Raw genomic sequence first — 25562 nt, 5'->3', positions numbered from 1 at the left:
TAATTTAATTTCCATTTGATTTATATTTTCATTGAAGTTACTAACAGTTTAATTTATTCATGATGTAGCAATTTAAAGGAACGCGCAGAGTGTGAGTAATTACTTATTATTATTTTATATTGCTAATATCATGATTATTATTATTATTTGATTTGACTAACGCTATTATTGTTAATTTGCTTCCAATATTAATGTTTGTTTTATTATTTATGATCACCATATTGCATGTTTAAAGGGAATATGTAATTGAAAATAACGCTTAATAAGATAATTTGGACAACCGGTTTAGGTTCCTTTTTAATCTTGTTGTTTAATCAAGTGATCACCAATATTTTAGAATAATGTGTGCATTAATATTCAACCAATTTAGCTTAACAATAGTTTGTAGCAAATTGAATACTTTGTTTGTATGCCTTTGAGATCGCAGGAATACTTTTCATAATAAGAATCGAGTAGAGGCCAATACGGGCGAATGTGACTCCATGACTCACTTCGTACCATCATCCCCGATCCTCCGTTTGTGGTTCCGAACCATATGGAGTTAGTAATCTCATGGATTATGAATGGGGTGTAACCTTCACGGGTCAATCGTTGTTGCCTATCGTTGTCCCTTAATCGTGGTTGCCTTAAATGATCCGTGAACGGTTTACAAGTTCCTTAAAAACTTGTTGGCGGCTCCCTACTTTGCTATGTCCCTAATCGTTTTCCCTAGTCGTATATGTCAATTCTCACTTCCTATGAGTGTCAAGCATATTCACAACATGCTTTTAAATAGGCGCACTTCAAACGACGCCTACAACTATCATACTACTTTTCCTCTCTCTTCCCAACTACTCTTCAACCCTAATCCATCCATTAAAGCCTTTGGAGGTACGAAGAAGAAAGAAGGTCCATAAACATCTAAGACGGAGATCTAAGCATGCAGAGAAGAACGATTAGTTTCCTGAGCACTTAGATAAATCACTTTTCTTTTATTGTTTAAAAAACCTTTAATTGATTAATTAGTGTTATTTAATCACTTTAAACAATCTTTAAATTTATTAATTTCACATAGTGTATGTTCTTTCGTTAATCAAAGATTAAAAGTTGAATAATTAATTGTTGTTTGATCACCTAAGTCAAGGCGATTCTTGTTTATTTATTGTTCTTTTCACGAATATTGATTAAATAAAGAATAACGATTTTTGCAATTTAATTCCTACGTGATTAATGCTTGTAAATAAAATTAACTAACTTAGTTTTAGGTATCACGTTGTATATATTGTTTGGTGATGAAATTGTGAAAAAGGAAGAGCTAGTAAAGGCCGCACTAGGACTAGAATAGCGATTCCCCCCTAAAGGGAACGTTATTTTAGTACCCTCGCTCCAGAACTCATTTCTGGTACAAGTAGACCAATTTGGGAATGGGTAAACTTAGGATTCGTGCTAAATATCCCTTGAACTCTACTTGGGAGAAAAGCATGAATGAGGTTTATGAGTTTTCCTAAAAGTCATTGGCGACTCCTTACTAGTTTCTTACAAAAAAGCATAATGATAGGATCAACTCTAATTCAAGGTCCCCAAACAGTCAGGAATTCAAATTTGTATACACCCTAACAAGTGTAAAGTCCTAGGCTTTTAAAGGGCCATGGGCATAAAGGAGAAGGATCCCCTACGATTGACACATCCTCCTTACAGGTGTTATAATCTATTTTTTGTGAAAATTGTGGTGTAGTGGACGGTGGCTGGGCTGGTGGGGTAATAGACGGTGGCTGGGCTGATGGGGTAACAAGTTAAACAACGATAAAGAAAGTGAAAGTGAAATGAGCTAGAGCTACGTTTTATAAGGGAGACATGTTCGTAAATTTGTGTTAAAATACGGGCATTACCTGACAAATACCGGGTGTGGTTTATCGATTAACTAAATTAGGTTAAGTCCCGTGCCATGCACGGTAATTTTTAAAACTTAATACTTATCATTAGTTTAGCATTATTATTTAATTATAAAAATTAAACCTAATTGCAAAATAGGATAAAAGAAACTGTAATTACAAAAAAAAAATTTAAAAAATTTATCACACTAAAGAAAACAGAGAGAATGCGAGTGAGGGATAGCTCAAGTGGTTAGAGCTCCCTCCCGGTTCCAGGAGATCTTGGGATCGATTCTTACCCCCGCCCTTGTGGCTCTCTTAACACACACACACACACACACACACCAAAAAAAAAAAAAAAAAAAAAAAAAAAAAAAAAAAAAAGAAAGAATAATATATACATAACTAATAAAAATAACTATGAATTACATCATAAAGTTATAGATAGAAAACAATTATTGCATAATATTGTATAAAAAAACATAATATCTTTGTTTGATTGTGTACAAATGGAATATACTTATTAAATAGGAAGTTAAATATTATTGAATAGTTTGTATTAAAAACTTCTCTAAGAAGCTTTGGCAAAAAAAAATAAAAAAATTAAAAAAAAAATAAAAAAAAAACTTTTGGAGGGAAAATTTTTAACCAGGAGATGACATGTGTCATTCCTGGTTTCGCCTTTAGTATAAAATTATAAATAGATTAAGCGAAATTAAGCAAGATACGTACCAACTCTTCATCTAACCCACACCCAATTCTTTCTCTCCTTCCTTTCCACTTCGACACAACCAAAGTGAACCCACGAAACCCCATCAAAACTCCCTTGTTAATACACTTCTCATACAGTTGGGAAGAGCTTTGTTTACATAAATACCCATTTCTTCTTGTTTTTCTGCCCCCTCATTACTCCTGCAATCACATTGGCTTTTCGGTAAGCCAAATGCCTCACATTGTTGTTATTATTGTTCATTTATTTTGCTTCGTTTTTGTGAATTTTTTTGGGTTTTATGTAGAGATCTTGCTTTGGATATTGAATTTTTCTTACGTACAACAAAAATAGCTGATAAAGTTTGAATCTTGCCATAGTGTATACCATTTTGATGATTCTTGTTTGCTGTTTGAATTGTAAATTTTTTCTGCCAAATTCTTGAAGACTTAATAATTTGTTATATATGTTTTTTGGGATGTTGTGGGATTGTTTAGAAATGTAACTGAGTATTATTCACAAATTTCTAATTTCCTTAGTTTCAATTGAAATTTACAACTTATATGCTAGCAGAATGTGAATTGAAGGATATTACTTAATTTCAGTTTTAGTGAACTTTAAACTTACCCTACTTTTTGAATTCAATGAAATTGATATGTTTGGTTGATTTATTTCATCACCCAGATTAATAATTGCTTTTACTAGAGCAAGTAGATTGAAGATGGCAGCCTCCACAGCATCAGGGTTGCAAATGGCTGCAGTTAGGCCATGTGTGTCTTCCCCTCACCGCGTTTATGGTGCCACTACCGCATTTTGTAATGCTGGTTTCAGCCGAGCATCATTGGCTAAGCTCACAAGTGATTGTCATATATCATCTATACAGTTTTTCCAGCGTAACCTCTCATCATCCTCCTCCTCGAAATCTAACAAGGGTGTTGTCAAGGCGATGGCGGAATCTAATGACAATCCTGTAGAAGGATTGCTTATTAACTTAAAAGGTCAATATTCATTGTATTGTCCTTTACATGTGATAATAACAGTGTGTATTTTGTTGATGTTCTTGTCATTATCGAAGGCAATAATGTTAAAAACATATAGTTTTATTAAGAACCGGTAAAGGACATAACAGCTTCTAGAATTTTTTGTTTCCACAAATGATATGATAGGTTAGAAATAATGCATTTGTGTGAAAAACGAATTAATACGAAACCAAGAGTCTAGGAAGCTCAAATCTTAACCTCTCTCCCTAAGATAAAAAAAATCTACCTCTCATGCTTTTATGTTTAATTTGAATGCAGATAAACAACATATATTTGAGGGTTATTTTAGATATTAATTTAATTTGTTTAGTTCATTTGGGGAATTTGAACCAGATTCCTTTACAATTCTTATCCTGCTCAAATTATCTTGTGTTGTATATCCCTTACGAGTTATGAGAGGGATACTGTTGTAGTTACTAATGTGTATAGGATGTGCGGAGTGGATGGGCATCTAGATACACTAGGCAGTAAGGTGTAGTTAGCTCTCTTTACTTTGAAGTATGTAGAAAATCCTGCTTCAATTTTAGTGAGTCTTTTTATAAGTTGGTTTTTCAGAGATATAGAGTTTATTTAAATTGAGATAAAGTTTATAGTTTTGTAGAGTGGGATTAGAAAGTTAGCCAATTCAAATGATCAGATGAATATAGAAATAGGTAGATTCTTGTTGATAGCCATGGTTTTGCTTTAGTTTGAAGAGATGGTTAATTAATAAGGCATTTTTCATGTAGAAAATGCAGCAAATACTTTTTTCAGGTAAGAGGGCATTTATTGCCGGTGTAGCTGATGATAATGGATATGGTTGGGCAATTGCAAAATCTCTTGCTGCTGCTGGTGCTGAGATTCTTGTTGGAACTTGGGTCCCTGTAAGTGGTTCCTCATTACTGTCTTCTACCTGTACATGCTCCACTGTATTGATGATATATGATTAATGTCTATTCATATAAATCTCTTACTCAGTTCTCTTTGTGGTGTTCTTACAGACACTGAATATATTTGAAACTAGTCTAAGGCGTGGAAAATTTGATGAATCACAGGTGTAAGAGTGTCTGTTTGCTTCACAGTTTCCGAGAATTACAATTGCAATGGCCTTAGTGTTCCTTTGGTGTTTCAGGTTGCCTGATGGTTCTTTGACGGAGATCGCCAAAGTATATCCTCTAGATGCAGTTTTTGACAGTCCTAAAGATGTACCTAAAGATGTAATGATGGACTATCAGTGACTGTTGCCTTGTTTATAGTGGATTTGTTGTCTGGTTCACTCTCCATCCAACATAATAGGCCACCTTTTTTATTTTAGAGGCAAAATAAAAAATCTAAATTTACCTCTTTCAATTTGAGGACATTTTAACAAAGAACAATTGCTTTGCTATGGTGGAAAACGGAGATGTTATGTTTTAGATAATGAAGGATAGTTGTGGAATTTTAACTCAATACGTGTAAGACCCCCATACTAATGTGGTAAATAGTCTAGGAATGCTGGCAGTTTGAGTTAACAATCCAGAGGCCATGTCTGATTCTCTTAATGATTGTCTCACTACAGGTCAAAGCAAACAAGCGTTATGCAGGATCTAGCAATTGGACTATGAAGGTATCCAAATTGCTCTTGTTGCTGATTCCATGTATTAATGGGTGACAACCATTGTATTCATTGCCATGATTTTGAATGTGAGAAAGCGTGACGTATTGAGTCTTTTTTTATTGCTTATAGGAAGTTGTTGAAATAGTGAAGCAGGATTTTGGTAGCATTGGCATCCTTGTGCATTCACTTGCGAATGGACCTAAGGTCATCAATTATTGAATTTTTATGTTTGATGCAAAGTATTATTGTTGCCTACTTTTTTCCAACTGATCTGCGAAAAACTTATTTATAGGTCACTAAACCTCTTTTAGAAACATCAAGAAATGGATACCTGGCAGCAATTTTTGCTTCAAGTTACTCTTATGTTTCGCTGCTCAAGCATTTCCTTCTTATAATGAACCCAGGTATAATTGTCTTTTTTAGGTTTTTTATTTAATTCACTTATCTTTTGAGTTACATTTTTTTGTAAATTTTTTTTTTCCTGGTTGTAAGAATTTCTTTAAGGTATAAGGTAATCTAGATTTTTATTGTATATTCTTCTGTTTGCAGGTGGTTCTTCTCTATCACTCACATACATTGCTTCTGCGAGGATTATTCCCGGGTAAGCTCCCTTCTAAGTGTTTGAACTTTTCCAAGTTATGAATATGATACATATTATCTTAGAACCTCTTCTTATTTCTTGCACAGTTATGGTGGAGGCATGAGTTCAGCAAAAGCTACATTAGAGAGTGACACAAAGGTTAGCATGTTTGTATATATGTTTGTTCTCTAGAGGTACAAGGGTAGCCCAAGCAACTTCTTTGATGTAATTACTAGCCTATTTCACCCTGCCATTACTTAACGTCTATTGATTGCCTCAGGTAATGGCATTTGAAGCCGGGAGGAAACGCAAGATTAGAGTGAACACAATATCAGCTGGTAAGCTTCCCTGTATTTCCTGTTTACTATGTACCAGTTTTTCTATGTGTCACTCAACTGTTAAATCTCACATTTCAACTGCTTTCTCCCTTCCCTTGCATTTCCACTTCTATTTCTCTCTTAGGCTCCGTTTGGTTTGATGTAAATCATTTTCAAAGAAAAACTAGTTTTCATGAAAAACATCTTTTCAAGGAAAACCACAACGTGAAATTAGTTTTCCTTTGTTTGCTCTCGTTTAAGAAAAGTTATAGAGAAATTTATAATGGGAGTGGAAAATGGAAATGTGAGGATAGATGAGAGGAAAGTAAAAAGGAGGTAAGGAGGAGGGAGGAAAATGTGGCTTCCCTTGTATTGGAAAGGAATTTTTTTTCCATCTTTGGGAAAATTATTTTCCACCCCTTCACAATGCAAACAATAGAAAATGGTAAAAAAAAAATAATAAAAAATAATCATTTTACATCAAACCAAACGGGTAACTCTTCATGCTACTAGAAACTTGAAAAGGAAAATGAATTTGCAATCTGATTTCTACTCAAATTTACTTGTACATTGGAGTTTGAAAAAAAAATAAAATCTGTTAAAAATGTTTCCCTTTGAAGAGTTTGAATCAACATTTTACGAGGTAAAAGCTTCAATGCCTTACAAATCTTCTAACGTCTTCTCTCAGGTCCACTTCGGAGTCGTGCTGCAAAGGCTATTGGTTTTATTGATATGATGATTGACTATTCCATAGCAAATGCTCCATTGCAAAAAGAATTGTCTGCAGGTAATATATATTACAGATTTCCTGGAAGTGTTAATCTCATCGATTCATACAATCTTATATTGACAAGCTTGAGATACAATGTATGCAGAGGAAGTTGGAAACACTGCTGCTTTCTTGGCGTCACCTTTGGCATCTGCTATTACGGGTGTTGTTGTCTATGTAGACAATGGTCTAAATGCAATGGGGGTGGCCGGGTGGGTGTAGATAGTCCCATTTTCGAAAATCTTAACATTCCGAAAGACCAGCATTAAAATGGTGGTTAGCTACCACCTGCATTTTGTGTTGTGATAATCGAAATCTTCATTCAATAGTTTGAGTTAAGTATTGATAATCGGGGTTGGATTGCCTATTGTATTGCATTTCACATTCTTGTAATTGTCATCTAAATATGAATTCTAGTTGCACGCCGAGGTATTTTCTATAATGTGCTCTCTAAAAAAGCTTTATTTTATTTTGAAAATTTCATCACATGCCATATATTAATATCCTCCTTTTCATTCAAAAAAAAATAATAATAATAAAAAATAAAATATCCTCCTTTAGATCTCAAGTTCATGCACTATACAATCGATTATACCTTTGCTCCAATTCTACCTAGCATGGCTAGCAAGGTACAATCGGTTGTAAAGTTTATTCATTTTGCTTAAATAAAGGCATGCAACTTTGTGTAAATTCAGTGATGTTATTGTAAATCAATTGAGGGAACTGTATATTCTATTATGATCCTCTATTGCCTCTTTTCTCCAATAATTAATGTTGTTCATTTTTTTTTGGAAGCAAATTAATGTTGTTCATTTTTTTTTTTGGAAGCAAATTAATGTTGTTCATTATTATTTTTCTCAATGTCGACTCCTCCATTGCCCCTAATTTTTTATTTACTACTAAATAATTGAATTTAATATTCTTCAAATTAATCGATTTTAAAGTCTTAAAATTTTCTTGATTTCATATTAATCATTTATATTCTTCAATTAACTTTATATTTAGAAAAACACATAAATCGCTTTTTCGAACTTGGTCAATTAAATATATCTATTGAAGTTATTTTGATGTTATTTTTCATAATTTCTAATTATATACATTTACCGGTAACGAAAAATGAAAATATGGTATCCAAAACTAACTATATATCCTAGGGGTAAGCATAACAGGGTACCTTGCAAAATTTCCTAGAACCGATACCTATTGCAATAGGTTCGTCAAAATGGAAACCTAAACCGGAACTTGTTAAAGAGGTTCCTGGAAAGTCAGAACCAAAATTAGAACCTGTAAGTTCCAATTTCGATTCAGGGTAACCCGTCTTTTAGTATACTTAATGCTCCCTCCGTTTTTGAATACTTGCTCCACTAACCTTTTTCGGCCGTTTTTAAATACTTGCTCCATTTCCTTATTTGGAAAGTTTTTACAATATTTAACTCATTTCTCTCACATAGTAGATCCAATAAATATCATATTTATTGATTTCATATTCTCTCTCCTCCACTACTTTTGCTTTTTATAATTTTTTATTCTTCCACCAACCCCACTACCTCCATATTTTATTACTTTCTCCAACTTCTCCTAAAACTCCCGCATGGAGAAATGAAGAAGTATTTAAAAACGGATTGAGTAATTTTTTTGCAAGTATACTTAAAAAAAACCTAGATGGTAAAAAAGGTAAGCTATTACAACTTGCAAACACAACAAACCTAAAGTATTTGTTTAGCAAACTTAATACATAAAATATATTTATAGTTGTGATTTATTTTTATAAGTACAGGGTACCCTACAGGTTCTGGTTGCAAATTACAAAGAACCTAAAACGGAACTTGTAGCAACAGGTTCTCAATTTTACTACCAGGCACCGGAATCTTTTGTCGAAATCTGCGGTTCCAATTTTGCTACAGGGTGCCCTAATTTTTTTACTCAATCCTAATATATCCTATGCATAAATGACACTTTTCTTTTACTTTAACAATAAAGAAATAGGTCGTAAACACATAGGAATATTTGGCAATAAGTGACAATAATTATATGTAGCCCATTGTGATTTGATTTAAAAACTCAATGATTTGATTTAAACTCTCAATTATTTGAATTAAACCCTCAAATGTATGAATTAAACCTTACAACACTTTAATCTAACTTATTGACGTTTAGAATTGAAATGGGAAAGTAATGTTGAATGTTAGTTCGTATTGCAATTGCTTGTTGATTAATCATGCTATTCAAATCTAAAGTAATCGTTGCATGAGTCAAATATAATTTTACCAAAATCAAACTTTTACAATACCAAGATTGTTGATTAGGGAAACAAGTTGAAGAAACATGGGCGTATTTAATAGTAAATGGAAATGATTGTTTGTATTCCTGAAAAATTTGTTTCTAACCCTCCCATGGTCGTAAACACTTACATTATTTTTTTGCTAATTCCGAGCTCAATTCGGTCCCCTAAGGACTAAAATAGCCCTTAAAACCTTAACCGAAGAATTTTTTTGACATGTAAACCGATGAAAAAGTTGAATCATGTTGCATTTTACAATTTATACGAACTTTTGGGCTGTAATTTGCAATTTTTTTTTTAAATGGCTGTAATTTGCAAAGTACGAACTTTAAATGGCTGCGATTTGCAAATTTTCCAAAAATTTTAACTTTCCAAGGGAAATTAAACTTGAACGCTGGCCCAATAGAGATTGTGGGTGGAAGGTGATCATGGAAAGAAGAGGGTGTAACTACTATCGGATAGTGGTAGTACTCACAACTTTATAAACACTATATATATATATGTATATATGTATATATATATGTATATATATATACATATATGTGTGTATATATATGTATATATATATATATATATACACACATACATATATATATATATACATATATATACACACATATATGTATATATATATATATATATATATATATATATATATATATATATATATAGTTTTATATATATGAATTTGGTATTTATTTGGGTATGCCGTTTGACTTTGGATGTAAGAAGGAAGATATTTTTAGCTGTGAGCTGCTAAACGTCGCTCTCATTTTATAAGGGAACACTCTTTTTTTTTACATGAATGGACAATTTTGCCCTTTTTGCAAGTTGTAGTATGAAATTAAAGCTCCTTTGTTAGTCATGACCTTTATCTAATCTTCCGCTTGAAATTTCTGGAAAAACCTAGGAGGATTCTGAAATACCAAGGGGATCCTCTGTGGTTTTTTCGAAAATTTTGGGCGGAAGTCCTGAGTTTCGATTTATTTATTTTTTTTAAAGTTTACCTGTTCGCCGCTGCCAACGCCGCCACCGCCCAAGCCCCGACCGCCGTAGGTCACCCTAATTCGCCACGGATCAACCATCCCTTTGTCACCTCTTTCAATTGGTGGTTGTCGGTGGTGGTGTGTTTTGTTATTTTATTTATTTTTTAGTTTAAGAATTTAATTAATTTAATTTTTATTTAATTTTTAGAGAGATAAAATGAGAGTGAATGAGAGTTTGATGGTGAGATTAGAGAGTGAAACATGTGAGTCGGTGAGTGAAAATTCCGTATTTATATGCTAAGGGTAAAAATGGAAGTTCCTTAAAAATGCGAGCGTTCCCTTATAAAAAGTCAATGAGAGGCTAACCTTGTAGAATGTTATTTTCTTGTCACATGTAAATAAAATCACCCTTATCAACTCGTAGCTTTCTTACCTTGGGGCCTATGTGTTCTTTGCCTTGAAATGTCCTATGAATATACTTTGAAAAATGTGTTGTTATTAATTCCAACTTTGTGCCATTTACTTTCACTAATCCCAATTATCGATTATTCCAACCAATATCCAATTTCATACCAGAAACCGACCCCACCTAATTCAATTCCGGGTTTGGAAACCCAAAACATAGTCTCGTCCCCCCTCTCTCTCCCCTCAAGTTATAGCGTAAAACAAAGACCTTGATGGTGAAAATCCTGACTCAAATTCATGAAAACCCCAAAATTCAGAAATCTCTCTTGTTCATCAACAACAAGATCTAAAACTAAAACCTCAGCCTTTCCTTCAACTCTCTCGATCTAAAACCCCTTTCAGCTCGCAAGATCTGAAAACCTAAGCGCGCAACATCTCTTCCTGACGCGCGTGCCATGAGTGGACGCCGCCCTGCTCAGCCCGCTAGTCGCGCCATCAGTGGCCCTTCTGCTAAGTCAGCTTCTCTCTCTCTCTCTCTCTCTCTCTCTTACTTTCTCTGATTCTCTTTCACTAATTTTGATGTTAATTTGTGATTGTTTTATTATTTAATTTGATTAGGAAAGTAAATATGACTGAAATTAATTTTGTTAATTCATTCATCAAAGGGTTTTGAGATTATATGGAAAAGTTTTAATTATGGGAGCTTAGTTGGTCATTATTTACACTCGCATTTATCTATTTCGGAGTATTATTATTCAATTAATCGATTCAAAAGGATGCTTAATGTTTCGTGTTTTCGATTGTGTTAATTTGAGTAGAATTTTAGAATTGAACTTGTTCTTTAGTTTAAGAGTTAAGGTTATGGGTCAGAATGTTAGGCTTTTACGAAGTAGTTTGTTTGAAGGTGAGTGTAGTAGAGATGCGAATGTTGAGATGGATAAAGTTGCGTTTTTGTTTATTTCCCAAGTTGAATATGCTGTGTTTTTATCAGTTCTGCAGGAGCATCATCGCCTACTGTTCCTCCGAACTTTGGTGGAGCGGATTGGTCTGGTCATGGCCCGGGTTCTAAGACAGGTTCTCTATCAGGGATTGCTACACAACCGCCTCGGACTTCCCAGAGCACGAGCGCTGGTGGCTCTGCACTTGGATCATCACAGCCTTCGTGCAGACCTTGGGAAAGAGGAGACCTACTCAGGCGACTTGCCACATTTAATCCTGGGAATTGGTTTGGGAAACCAAAGGTTCGTACCTTGTGTTACTAATGATATGGATTTGATGTTAGCTTTCTTTCTTTTGTCATGCACTGTCACATGGTGTTTAATGTGTTATACTTTATCTCTTTACTATAATTGACCCTGCCTTTAGAATTTTATTCGTTCACTCCAAAGTTTAATATCATTTTGAAAGGACAATTTGATGTTCATATGTTGAGTGGTTTTTGGGACTAAGTTTTTTCAATATTGCTTTTGGTAATGTGATAAATCCTTTATGTTTCGGACTTAAAGTGGTCTGGACCTTGATTTCAATTTGGTGCAACTCGAAAGGTAGCTCCTGACTCGAGGGGGAATATTCGACCCAACTATTGCCCAATTGGATGGTTTATCTCATGATTGGTTTGGCTTAGACATAATAGGATGGTAATGTTCAAGAGTAAGTAAAGGGCAAGTGCCCAAGGGGATGAATAAAAGGGCAAGAGCTTGATCGTTTGTTGATGGTTAAACTTTTGGACAACAATATCTTTTTTTTTTCCTTCTTAAATGTGAGACCGCTTAAAGATGTTAGTTGTGTTCAAGAGCTTCCATCAATAGGTCATATGCACAAATTCAACCTCAATGTTCAGGGTGAGATATGATGATTTGAACCGCTGAAGCTGACTAGTTGCACAATTGGTGGTGCAAATTGTGCAAAACAGGAATTAATGCACATTTTAATGTATGCACAATTATGCACTGACATCATTGCGGCTAAAATTTGAATTTTCTTTAGTTTAAGTAAAATGATCTTAGCCTTTCCTTTGCAGTTACCAAGGTCTCATATTAAAAATTTATTTGGAGATACCTGACTTAGTTGTAGACACCCTATAAAAAGGGATATATTAGCTTAAAATCAGACTTAAGATTATTGAAGAGTTGAGCATTACTTTCACCTCTGAGTGCTTATGCTCCTTCCACAGCAGATCATTTTAACCTTGTTTCATCGAACTTGGTGATTAATAAGTTCATGTTTTACCCTTTTATTGATTTATCCTAATCTTATCCTAATTTCACACAACCCTAAAAATAAGGGACAAAATTATGAAATTTGGAATTTTCCTTGAAGATTTTGGATTGTATTGAGACAAATTTTTTTCAAGAACAAATCTTTATTTAGGTGAAAAGACCAATTACTAGAATCAGCCAATCAGTCACCTAGTCTGTTCCTCCAATTCCAGTTTGTAGTTGTACATAGGTGCAAGTCTACACTCTACACCCTTAAAAGCCGATAACTAATTGTCAGCCGATAATTAATTGGCTGTTAGTGAGTGTCCCTTTTATTTATTTATTTTTTATAGAAGTGGTTAGGGGAAGCATAAATTTGAATACTTGTACAAATAATAGTCTATAATAATTCCATAAAAATGATGAGTGTAATGATAATATAAAACTCATTTAGCATATGGAGTCCACAAGAATCACATCCCACTTATATATGACTCAACATATGATTGATTAATATAAGTTGACCTAAAATTTCTCTTGATATCTTAAAATCCATTCATGCACCGAAGGACCTCATTACAGCTCATTTTTAGAGCTTCTTTACGATGACCGGGAATGCTTGTGTGTCAACAATGCTCACGAAGATGCTCCCTGTGACGCTTGAGTCTCACTCCCTTTCAAGAATCACATCCCACTTATATATGGAGTCCACAAGAATCACATCCCACTTATTTGGATTCAACATATGATTGGTTAATATAAGTTGACCTAAAATTTCTCTTGATATCTTAAAATCCATTCATGCACCAAAGGACCTCATTACAGCTCATTTTTAGAGCTTCTTTACGATGACCGGGAATGCTTGTGTGTCAACAATGCTCACGAAGATGCTCCCTGTGACGCTTGAGTCTCACTCCCTTTCAAGTTAGGAGATTAGAATAGTTGATAACTTGTAATCCGCATCCTAAGACTTGTGAAGTGGCTTGAGAAAAGGTTCATGCTAAAGAGAGGAAGGTAGGCTTAGGTGTTGGCTTCACATCTGCATTGCTGCAGGTAGTTCATTATACTATTTAATAATGAATTTCATATTGGAATTCCATGCTGTAGAGAGCGATTCTTCTTCTTTTTTGTTTTTTTTTTTTTTTTTTTGTTTTTTTTTTTTTTTTTTTTTTTTTTTTTTCCTTTTCCCCATCTTATTATTATATATATAAAAATAAGAATACTGAAGATACTTCTGATTATTGGTAGACTCTTTTGCAGTAGAGGAAAATGCAGGCAGGCTACTGATTTTCTGAATTAATAGTGTTTTTTTTTTGTGTGTGTGTGTTTTGTCAAATTGTAAATTGTAAGTCTTTCATGTGTAAATGCAGGCTGCTAGTTCATTAGCTTGTGCCCGTAGAGGATGGGTAAATATTGGTATTGATAAGATTGAATGTGAGACATGTGGTGCAAGCCTTAAATATGTTACGACTGCTGGCTGGATGTCTTCTGAAGGTGAATACTTGTTTTTAGCTTTGGCTTTGCATTTTGTTTATCTATTAACTGCTTTGATGATGCTTGAAACATATTAGTGAGGGAAATTAACAATATCTTTGGCTATTTAGTGTCAGTTTGGAACCTGTGAAAGAACTATATAAACTGCTCCTATTAATTTGTTCCTTATGCTTGCCTTTGATGAGGTCAAACTCTGGAGAACTTCTGGAATCTGAGTAGATGATAAATTTTCAATCTGTTAGTCTTTCACAAGTTCGTAATTTTTTATTTATTTATTTATTTATTTTAAATTTTTTTGTTGAGTCTAGGAAAGGTTTTTGCTCATGAGATTTTTTTTTTATTATGATTTCTTATGGTTATATGGAGTGCTTTCTCTAATGAAGCCTCTTTTGTTGGGTTGGCGAACTTTGCTTACTTGCTTTTTAATACGAAAACCATGAGAAGAAAATAAAGCAGTTGCAGTTGGGTTGTTCTTAACTGGCATCTCACAGTAAAGTGGAATGGATTGCTGAGTTCGCAATGTTGTTTCATCCATTGTTAACAATAACTATTCTGAAATTTAACAGCTGAAATATTGTACTTCATTTTTTTTTAATGGACGCTTTTTTTTTTTTTTTTTTTTTTTTTATTTTTTTTTATTTAAATTTTGGATACTATTCGCACATTGTACTTGGACTAGTTTTTTGTGATTTATAGCTACGAGAAAACAATCGTGTGGGATATTGTTTGAATCGTCTCAATTGTATGTTTTATTAATATCAAATTTTTTACATGTTCATAATTAGAGATATTAACTGTTAAAATTGTTTGTTGGCAAATATGATAAATGAGCTTTGTCAACTAAGAAAAGAGGGTAATGGCCAAGTTTTTTTTTTCCACGACGGACACAAGTGTTGTGTTTTTGACCATTTGGGTAGCAATATGCCATATCGCCCATATGTATAGATTGATTTGGCCTTTCAGCCAATTATATAAGTGAAAGTCTATAACAAGCCAACTTCATCCCTTGTGAGCGACATTTCTTTCTTTATTTAGAGGTGTATCATGGCCTGCATCTAGAAGCCCTTATTGTTTTTTGTTTTTCTCCCCTCATTTATGAAATATGATCTGTTTGTTAAAGGAAGGCTTGGTTAATCATCTATTTTCATTTTCTTTGGGTTGGGTTTTTAACTAATAGTGTTAGTAGCCTTAGTAAAGTATGTAGAATTTGATTGACCTTAGAAGTTGAAGATGTAATTCATGTATTTTGACATGTGAGATCTAACAGAAAACCATTCCTATTCTGACATTTGCTCTGGTGTTCTTTTCCACATCCTTTCCACTTTCTAGTCTCCTGCCAATTTATTTATTTATTTATAATAATTAATATATATATATATATATATATATATATATATATATATATATATATATATATATATATATATATATATATATATATGTTTTTTTTTTTTTGTTGTTGTAATCTAGGATTTAAAAGTAAAGGCTATTGCTTATTTGGTCTTTTTTAAGCTGTTTCAATGTGTTGTATGACTTTGTAACTTTGAGTTTAAGGTACCCTAAGTGGGAACACTGAAACCTAAATCGGTAATAGCCAAAATAATTTTTATTGTCTCCAATCATCTGCAAGTACATTATGACAGAAGTACTTTCTCAGCAACACAACTGTAACTTGCACGTTCCTTTACGAGAGTCAAATTATGCTATTGAAGGATGAACAACATGAATAGGGAGAGGTGAAGAAGTAAATTAAGAAGCAATTTTGAATTTTAGATGTGAATAATAATGGGTGATTATATTGAGGTTTTAAGAAAATACTTATTTTGGGACAAAGAGAATAATTTATTATTACTTTGGAAGGATTTAGTTCTTTAGGATATGCTTTATTCAGAATTCCATATTACAGTGATAATGCATTAACTACCTAAAACCTAGTCAATTTATAGCTGCACTTGACTGTGGCGTAATTCACACCACCATTAGTCAACATTTATGGACATCAAATTTTGAGTAAAAAAAAATAAAAATTGCACATTCAATACAAAATATCTATCAATCAATCAATCAAAGCCATAATCCCATAAGTGGGGTTAGCTACATGAACCAAAAGTGAATATTTTGTATTGACATCCACAAAAATCTTCCTTCTCCACCCCTTACGTTCAATTACCTCATTCTCATGCAAATCAATGTACTTCGTATCCTTCCTAACTCCTTCCAACCAAATCATTTTCGGTCTCTCTTTACCTTGTTTAACCTCTCCATAATTCCACTCTTCGTACCAGTGCACCCTGGGTCTCTGTATTACATGCCCGTACCAACGCATATGATTTTCCTTAGTTTGTCTGCAATGCTTGCGACCCCACTTTCTTGCTAATATTTTCATTTTTTATTCTATCTCTTAGAGTGTTTCTGCACATCCATCTTAACATGCGCATTTATGTAACCTCCATTTTTTTAATGTGCTCCTTAGAAGCTCAACATTCAGTACAAAACTTATGCACATAAAATCCTTCTCATCCTTCTCATTTTAAAGAACTTCTCATTTGACCCTGTATGTAGAAATGCAGTTGTATTTTTGATTCCTTAAGTTTGATTAAATTAAGGAAAATTTAACAAGAATAATCCAACCTTTGATGCATTCTCCCAAAATAAACCCACCTTTGGATTATTCATGAATAATCCAACCTTTGCTACCCATTTTCTCCTAACAAGCCTAATGACCAGTTACCTAGAGATCAGGTAAACTTTCTTTTTTTTGTTTTTTTTTCTTTTTTTCTTCTTGTTCTTTCTTCCTCCTACCTCCTGCATCAATGGCTGGATGCAGCCCAACCATCAAGTCATCAACAATGGCTTTCCCTCTCTCTCCTCCTTTCTCTTCCTTTCTTCAATGCCTTTCCACCTTCAAACACAATAAACCCATCGTCTTCCTTCGATCCCACAATCACAACCAACCCCCTCTCCAACTTCGTTCTCCTCCAACCACCATACAATACTGCAATCCACCCCATCACCCGCCAATTTGGTTAAAAACCACCCCCAAAACCCCAACCAATTGCAATATTAGTAAAACCTAAACCTCTACAATTTTAAATTTTTTTATGCTAAAGTGAAAAATTCCTAAAATTGAAATATTTATAATGGTTTTTTTATTTATTTATTTATTTATTTATTTATTTTATTGATTGAACAAAGTGGGTGATTGCTCGCTGGAGTAGTTTCATTCTTGTTTGTGTTGGGAAGTTGATGTTGGTGATTTATATTGGTTGGTGGTGCAAGGAAAAGTGGTTGTGAGTCGGTGGTGCAAGGAAGTGGTGATGCCCTGTGCTCATGGTAGTGGTCAGTGCAGGATTTGGTGAGGTGGTCTGGGTGATGTATTGGTGGCTTGGGGGTGGGGGTTTGGGGTTGTGGTTGTGGTGGATTATGTTGGTTGTTAATGGTGTAGTATTTTTTTTTTCCTTTCTTATCTGGGCGGAAGAAGTGTGGCGTGGTGGATGTTAATAGTGAACATGGAAGTGGCGGTGGTGGATACCTTGATGGGGTTAATGGTGGCCATGATAGGTAACAAGAGATATGGGAGTACGAAGGAGAAAGAAGAAAGGAGTTTTTTTTTTTTTTTAAAAAAAAAAAAAAAAAAAATTAATAAAATTAAAAGTTAAAAATAAAAAATTTAACCAATTCAAAGCTGACACGTGGATTGGCAACTGGTAGTATGGGTAGAGTGACCTGTTAGGGTTGCTAGGAGAAACTATGTAGCAAAGGTTGGATTATTCTTGGATAATCCTAAGGTAAGATTATTTTGGGAGAATGAAGCAAATGTTGGATTATTCTCGTTAAATATTCCTTAAATTAATGTGCTTTATGCCTGAACAAATGGTATATTGTTGTGCTTTTCGTCTCTTCCTATTTTGAAACTTTGTCTCTGTTGCTTAACATCTGCGTGTTCTGCAGCTTTATATCTCTGATTATACTATATCTTCTCGTCACCTAGGTTTTTTTTTAAAGTCGCGTTTTTGTGTCTCACTTTCTCAAATATCATAATAAATCACTTTGTTCTATGTTTTCAATGAAGCTGATGGTGCAGCTGAAGAGTTTTCCAAACAGCTTGATTCCGGACACAAGGGAACCTGCCCTTGGAGAGGAAATATCTGTCCAGAGAGCCTGGTGCAGTTTCCTCCAACTCCTCCATCAGCTCTGATTGGAGGATACAAAGATCGGTGTGATGGGCTCTTGCAGTTTGCTGCACTACCAGTTGTAGCTGCTTCTGCAATTGAGCAGATGCGCATTTCCCATGGGCCACAAATTGATCGGTTTCTTGCTAACTCTGTTAACTTTTTGATCGGGGAGCCAAGTATTAAGTCAGAAAATTTCTCAGGGATGGATCCCTCTAAAGAAGAGGCGTTCTCTTTATATTCTCGTGTATGATGTCTTTAAACCAACTTAATTAATTGGACAGTATATGTTCTACTACTTGTTTCCTTACTGTTTCTTCCTCTCTAAATATCTTGTAGGCACAAAAGCTGATAGCCTTGTGTGGTTGGGAACCTAGATGGCTTCCAGATATCCAGGATTGTGAAGACCATTCTGCTCAATCTGCTAGAAATGGGTATTCTGTAGGACTGTCTATGAAATGTGGTCATCCTAATGATCCTGGTCCAAGCAAGAAAGCTTTCTCAAGTACAGCCAAAAAAGATTCTGGCAAGAATGAAGTAATGGGTCCTGAATCTAAATGTGAATCTAGGTCACCGTTGCTGGATTGCAGCTTATGTGGTGCTACTGTGAGAATCTGGAACTTCATAACTATTTCTCGCCCTGTTTGTGTACTGCCCAATGGCATTGAGATCCCTGAGACAAGTAAAAAGATGGTTTTAACTCGTGGTGTGAGTGCAGCCAGTGGAATCAGCGGATGGGTGGGTGGTGATGGCATGGAGAAAGAGCAGGCCGAGTACCATGATGAAGCTGCTACTATAGTTGAGGGAAAGCTCACGTCAAATGCAGCTGTTGATTTAAATCTAACTATGGCTGGTGGCTTGTTATCAGGAAATGCTCATGTGCCTGAAATCTCTCAGCAATATCGTGATGTCGACTTAGGGAAAGATCTAATGATTGGACAACCTTCTAACAGCGAGGTTGGTGATCGTGCTGCTTCCTATGAATCGCGAGGACCAAGTACTCGTAAACGAAGCTTGGATGAGGGTGGAAGCACGGTAGACAGGCCAATTTTGAGGATGCAACAGGCTGATAGTGTTGAGGGATCAGTTATTGATCGTGATGTTGATGAAGTTGATGATGGTAAGCAGTATCTTGCTGAGCCCTCAAAGCGTGCTCGTGAGTCTGATGTTATTGAAAGGTGTGGGTCTTCATTTCGGAGAGATTCATCTGGTGCAGGCCCTAGCAACTCGCAAGGCATTGATATTGAAGTAGATGAAAGAAGAATAGATGTATTACAAGGAAATGATGAAGTTCACCGCTTTCCTGCTACTAGAGATTCAACACATGCATCCTCGGTTATAGCAATGGATACTATTTGTCACAGTGCAGATGATGATTCCATGGAAAGTGTTGAAAATCATCCTGGAGATGTTGATGATATTAATTTTCCTTCAGTGGCCATGAATAAGAATGCTGATATGATTGACACTTCAGACCTGAATTATAGTAATCAGGCACAACAAAGTGCCTGTTTTCAACCAGCGGCTGCTCGGGCTGGTGGAGAAATAGGTGTAAGTAGCACAAATGATGACGACGAAGTACTGAACACAGATACAGTTACTGCGCCAGCTAGGGATGGCCCTAGTATAGGTGTAAGTGGTGGAAGTGTTGGGATGGGTGCAAGTCATGAAGCTGAGATTCATGGGACTGATGTTTTTGCAAATAGGTCTGACAGTGGTGTTGGTGATGTGGAGCCTATAGCTGAGGTTGTTGAAAATCAGGGACAGACCGGTGAGTTTGCCCCTGAACGTGGATCCAGAGATGGTTTTGTTGAGGAGATGAATAAAGAGGATCCTCATGGAGATAGTCAAGACGTTGTATCGCGCTCAATGGGTAGGGCAGATAGTGGGTCGAAAGTTGTTGGTTCAAGGAAAGCGGAATCTGTAGAAAGTGGTGAGAAGAATAGTGAGATGCAAGTATTAGCCCAAGAACCTAGTGTTCATCCTTCTCTATCTTGCAATGCTATTATGTATTCAGGCATTGAGGCGTCCAAGGAAGAAGTATCTCAAGGAGGCAAGCAGTCACCTGCTGACGAGGGTGCATATCCAGAGTCGGATTATATGACGACCAATGGGACAGGTAAATTGCGGTGTTCTTTTAACCGTAGTTTTTCATGCATGCATGTGAGGTTATTGGTCTAACGGTCTAACCATAAGTTGTTAATTCAGCAGCAGGCTCGAATATAAAATCACGCTAGTTGAATTAATGTTTCTTTTTGCTATAAAATCAGGGCCTGAGGCAGATTTGGTTTTCTCAATGGTGTCTACTTAAAGATTTTGATATAGTATCAGTTCTTTGTGAGTGTTTAGGTTGTCATGTTTTATTTTTTCCCTTTTACTTCTGTCTCCCTACCCTCATTTTCTGTTTGTCGACATTGTAATTGAATAAACTGGATCTTGGTTGTGATTCTTGTGAAATGTATTCTGGAGATGAAAGAGCAAGATCAGTGAAACAAAAAAGATTTTTATTTTATTATATTTTATTTTATTTATTTTTATTATTGTTATTTTTTTTGGCAAAAATGGCCTCAACAGCACAAACATGAACTTTAACTAAATAACTAGTAGTTTTAGCAGCACAAATTTCTTCATTAGGCGCACAAAATATCATGAATGAAACTCAGTACTAGAGATTCAATCAGAGACGGGGAAGGGGAATCTTAAATAATTTTTTATTATCAAAGAGCGCCTTGGATTGCTTACCTTGATTGACATGCGGGAAAGTTGATCATCTAAGGTTACATGGGTCATAATAATCCTTAAGGGTCAATTTTAAGATCAAATTTAGCAAAAAAAAAAAAAAAAAAAAAAAACCCATAGCGCATCGATTTGCGTGCTCTAAAAATGCCTTAGTTAAGGGCTTGGGGTCTATTTGGAACATAAGGGCCAAATTTGAACTCAAAATTGGCCAAAAAAAAAAAAAAAAAAAAAAAAATATTGAAGATAGGAATCTCTAGTAGAAACTCCGGTGCAGGATTTCATTTATGATATTTCGTGCACCTAATGAAGAAGTTTGTGTTTCTACGCCAACTAATCATGGTTCATGTTGCTACGTACCCTTTGTTAAAGGTTCAAACTAATTTTGCCTTATTTTATTTATTGTTACAGCGCTAATATATTGTCAGTTATCTTGAAAACTTTGTGGTTACTTCTGGAGCTTTCAGCCTTTTCCTTATATACTTAATTCCAAGTTTACCTTTTAGCTAATATAGCTATTCCCGGTCAATGCATGCAGGGCCTCCAAATGGAGCTAGTAACTTTGAAGGTGCTGAATTTGATCCAATTAAGCATCACAATAGTTTCTGTCCTTGGGTGAATGGAAATGTTGCTGCAGCTGGTTGCAGCACTGTTGCCAGTTCCTCGGCTGGTGTTGTAGCTCTCTGTGGCTGGCAGCTTACCCTTGATGCTCTGGACGCTTTTCAATCCTTGGGGCATATTCCAGTTCAAGCTGTGGAATCCGAGTCTGCAGCATCACTGTATAAGGCATGTCTCTTGCAGCTTACCATTGCAAATTAAATAATTGCTATTAAATATTGCTGATGTTGGTAGGGAATAGGGAGCATGTATATTGACACCTACTTTGCTTTTTTGTTGGGTTGATGCTTTGCTGTATAAATATGTTCTTTGCTGGTTTGTAAATGTTATGATATTTAGGATTACTGTCATCTACAATATGCTTAAGTCCGTGGTTATTCTCATAATACTCTTTGTTTGGTGTTTGAGATTGTATAGACTAAAGTGCAGCTTTCTTTGTTTGTACTCCTGTGTGTGTGTGTGTGTTTTTTTTGTTTTTTTTTTTTTTTTTCAAGTTTTGCAGTTTGACCGGCACATAATTTAAGGTAGCTTAATTGACTTTTATATAACAAGATGTAAGTGAGGTTGTTGGAATTCAAAAAAAAAAAAATCTAAAATGTAAGAAACGATAGTGTAGTTAATAGTTTATTGAAAAGTGAACGATGAGAGAGGAGAAAATAAATTTTTTAAAAAATAAAGTCGGTGTGGGGAACTTGAAAGGAGAGAGTATTAAAATGTAGTAGTTTGCCAAAAAAAGAAAGTGTAACACTTAAACTAAATGGTTGATTAAGGCAAGTGTAACACTTTACAAAACAAAAAACGGGAGTATCTAAAATGGAAGCTCTGCTAGTTTTGGCGTCCCTTTTGCATGTCTAATTTTGCTGCAAACTACTTCCACTGTGTTTTTCTTTGTTGTTCCACTTTGACTTGGCAAGTTGTTCCTTAACATCTTTCATTGTGTAATTATAAAAATTATTTTTGAAAATCCTTATTGAGATGAATCTGATAAGATCCAATATTAATTTGAATTTATTACATATATATATAGCAAAGGATGGTCAAAGTCAAGTGGATGAATACTGTTGAATAGTGTTAAGGAACAACTAAATAAGATAAGTAAATTGACGTTTTGTTGTTTCATAATTGGAAATGCTATTAAATGTTTTACCTTTTCAGTTATTGAAATATTCTGATATCAGCTTAATTATTTTCTGTAGGATGATCACCTAACTTCTAGCCATAAACTTGTAGCACACAACTCCTTCAGCAAAAGCCGTGGGCAAAGTGGAACTTGAATCTTAAGCACAGCATGAGTTATGCTTATGCAGGTAAGCTCACTGTGATACAGAAGACTGTTCTTCATGATTATGTAAGCTCTAATCTCACTTTTGTGGTAAAGTTATCAGGGTTCTTGTGCTAGTGACTCTTGGAAATCTCCTTCATCTTTCTCTCTACAATATAATAATAATTATAAAAAAACAGACCACTCATAATACTTAAGTAGCAATTGACTCAAGTGCCTTCTAAATCATCGCCAATGATTTTTTATTTTTTTAAAAAACTTTTTTTTTTTCTGTGCCAAATCACCATGCCAAGGATGGATGTTCTTGCAATCAAAGAGAGGTACTAAAAGTCTAAAACTATCTTATATCCCATTACCAAAACTTGATGCAAGAACATCCATCATTGGCATGGTGATTTTGCACCATTTCTAAAAAACTTAAAGCCTAGCCTGCTCACGGGTCCATCTTACCACCCATTTCTATTAAGACGCCCAAGATCTGTCTTTGTTAGCAGCAACTAAAGTGTCCACTTTTCTATTACAGTTTATGAAATAAAAAGATGTTATATTTTTTGTTTGTGCTTTTGTTCAACCACATTGTGATTTAATTTAGTTGGAGTTGTGATGTAATCCCAATTTCTGGTGTTGCTTGCATTAAGAGTTTAAAGACCGATCTATCGTATACAAGTTTCTTGAGGTCCTGTCATGCTGTCTACTTGATGTTGTGGATAGACATAGAAACCCGAGGGTAAAATCTGATGCGTATAGTATGTGTTTTTTTATTTGAAATTTTGTGGTTTGTGTGATTTATCGAGTGGTTTAAATGTCAACATCATGGGTTGGTTTAGATTTTAATGGCATGGGAAGAACTAGGTGGAAGAGTGTAAACTTTGTAGATAAGAAAAATTCATGTTCTCTAGAATTTTGCACAGGATTTTGTAGAGAGTATACAATTGAAAAACTAGAGGAGAAATTGAGTGGGTGAGTGTGGGACCCAACTCAAAAGGATGAATAAAGAGAAATTAAAAAAAAAAAAAATCATTAATTAGCAAGAAATGGAGTACAAACATACAACAGCCCACCGCTCACCACTGAAACCAAAGGATACTATCAATATCTCCTATTAATCTATTAATAAACTATATATTCAGCAGCTCCCCAGCTTTAAGGATTGGTGGAAACAAAGGACTCTCCATCAGTTTAGGTACTAAAACGATCAGACTGTGTCTACTCATTTACGAGCAAGTTTCTCATTTGATCAGTACATTTCGTATTTCTGTTTTTGAATAGCATAAAATTGCCTCATTGAAGCTTTTGGTGTAGAGTATACCTTTAGCTGTTATTTATTTATTTTTTTTTTTAATTTTTGTTTTTATTTTAATTGCTTCTTAAGCATACTTGATTTCTTGCATCTAAAAGCTTAATTTTTTTTGAAGCAAAACGAAAGCTTAATTAGAATGGTAAATATCAACCAACTTACCCTCTATTGTTGCTTGAGGGCACAGTCCCCGACCTTCAACCATATTTTAAAATTATCAATAAATTCTTTATCATGAATTTGCAAGGATATATCACCAATATATTCCTGAAGCTGTGCTTAAACTCAATTGTTATGACTTATGAGTATCTGAAAAATCTTATTCATACAACTATAAACCAACTTTAGCCTTTTTGAACTTTGTCCACAATTTCTTCATATTACTTATTGCATTTTGTATTGCCAAGCATCAGTAACTATAGCCTCAAACTTTCTATGGTCTCTCATGAAATGAAAAACTTGAAAGGTCTCCCTTTGTTATTTTCAGCTGAAATGATATACGGTCAAGTTTAATTGCAGACTGTCAATTTTAGTAGCTATTCTATTATCTCCCATCCCTTTTATGTATCTTAGGTAGTTTACATTTATAGGGAAATTGCTCTTTTTAATTATACAACCCCACTCACAAAACATTCTTTCCTACTTTTTCTTGCATGAATCCCATTAACAAGTAACAACCCTATCTTTCTTAGATTTTCTTACGAATGACCACTTGTAACTACTGAAGACTCCTTTTTTTTCTTCTTTTGGCCATAGACTTCTAAAAAGGTTTGAAAAAAGTGAAATTTTGAAAATTGTGGATAAATTTAGAGAGATGGAATGGAATAAAAATTAGCAAGGTGTAAGAAAAAGGCAGATTAAGTACAGTGAATAGAAAGGTTAGTTATTGTAGGGTAAGTGAGGTACATTAGAATTTAGAACTGGGTAAGAGATAAAAACAAAAACAGCAACTCTAAACAGATAGTGGGTAGACCAAAACAAAAAAAAATCAAACGGAGGCAGCAAGACGAGATGGTGATAAGCTTTTGTGCGCATTAGCATTTAGGTGGTCTATGAGTTAACTGATAACGAAAATGACTTAAAACCTGAATATATGAGGCAGTGAATTGTTATGTAAGAACGTAACTGAAAATCTCATTGCTAGAACCATGTACTGTGCATGAAAGGTACAATATGTACTTTATTGTGCAATTTGCTACCCATCTATATGTCATGCCTAAGACTACTTAACTCTATCTAGAATCCAATGACC

The 25562-nt window shown here is 34.6% G+C and overlaps 2 protein-coding genes across 3 annotated transcripts in view; both read left to right on the top strand.

Moving 5' to 3' along the window:
* The first annotated feature begins 2597 nt into the window (after positions 1-2597).
* On the top strand, positions 2598-7320 carry LOC145604784 (enoyl-[acyl-carrier-protein] reductase [NADH] 1, chloroplastic-like). The gene is made up of 13 exons (XM_081660735.1): positions 2598-2784; positions 3244-3557; positions 4353-4462; positions 4580-4635; positions 4711-4795; positions 5137-5184; positions 5305-5379; positions 5468-5579; positions 5725-5776; positions 5863-5914; positions 6036-6093; positions 6761-6859; positions 6948-7320. Exons 2-13 carry the CDS (start codon positions 3281-3283, stop codon positions 7061-7063), a joined length of 1140 nt encoding a protein of 379 aa, XP_081516861.1. The 5' UTR covers positions 2598-2784; positions 3244-3280; the 3' UTR covers positions 7064-7320.
* Positions 7321-10753: 3433 nt separating this feature from the next.
* The window catches only part of LOC145603733 (uncharacterized), a 15628-nt gene continuing 819 nt past the window's right edge, over positions 10754-25562 (top strand). Inside the window, exons 1-7 of one of the 2 annotated variants that reach the window (XM_081659704.1) lie at positions 10754-11027; positions 11505-11754; positions 14082-14205; positions 18278-18624; positions 18717-20496; positions 21652-21899; positions 22962-23038. In XM_081659704.1, coding sequence (XP_081515830.1) covers positions 10969-11027; positions 11505-11754; positions 14082-14205; positions 18278-18624; positions 18717-20496; positions 21652-21899; positions 22962-23012 — 2859 coding nt within the window. In that variant the 5' untranslated portion in view covers positions 10754-10968 and the 3' untranslated portion in view covers positions 23013-23038. Of the gene's footprint in view, positions 11028-11504; positions 11755-14081; positions 14206-18277; positions 18625-18716; positions 20497-21651; positions 21900-22927; positions 23039-25562 lie in introns of both variants that reach the window. The other variant, XM_081659703.1, reaches the window with a different exon arrangement.

The sequence above is a fragment of the Chenopodium album genome, chromosome 22, assembly GCF_948465745.1.
Source record: "Chenopodium album chromosome 22, dcCheAlbu1.1, whole genome shotgun sequence".
Lineage (NCBI taxonomy): Eukaryota > Viridiplantae > Streptophyta > Magnoliopsida > Caryophyllales > Amaranthaceae > Chenopodium > Chenopodium album.
This window is presented reverse-complemented; position numbering and strand designations above follow the sequence as displayed.

What these genes read in the sequence shown, in the direction of transcription:
- LOC145604784 (XM_081660735.1), top strand. Translation starts at nt 3,281, where the DNA reads ATGGCAGCCTCCACAGCATCAGGGTTGCAAATGGCTGCAGTTAGGCCA. An exon ending in TTGTTGGAACTTGGGTCCCT is followed by an intron (nt 4,463 to 4,579) that starts GTAAGTGGTTCC and finishes GTGTTCTTACAG; the next exon opens with ACACTGAATATATTTGAAAC. An exon ending in CACTTGCGAATGGACCTAAG is followed by an intron (nt 5,380 to 5,467) that starts GTCATCAATTAT and finishes ACTTATTTATAG; the next exon opens with GTCACTAAACCTCTTTTAGA.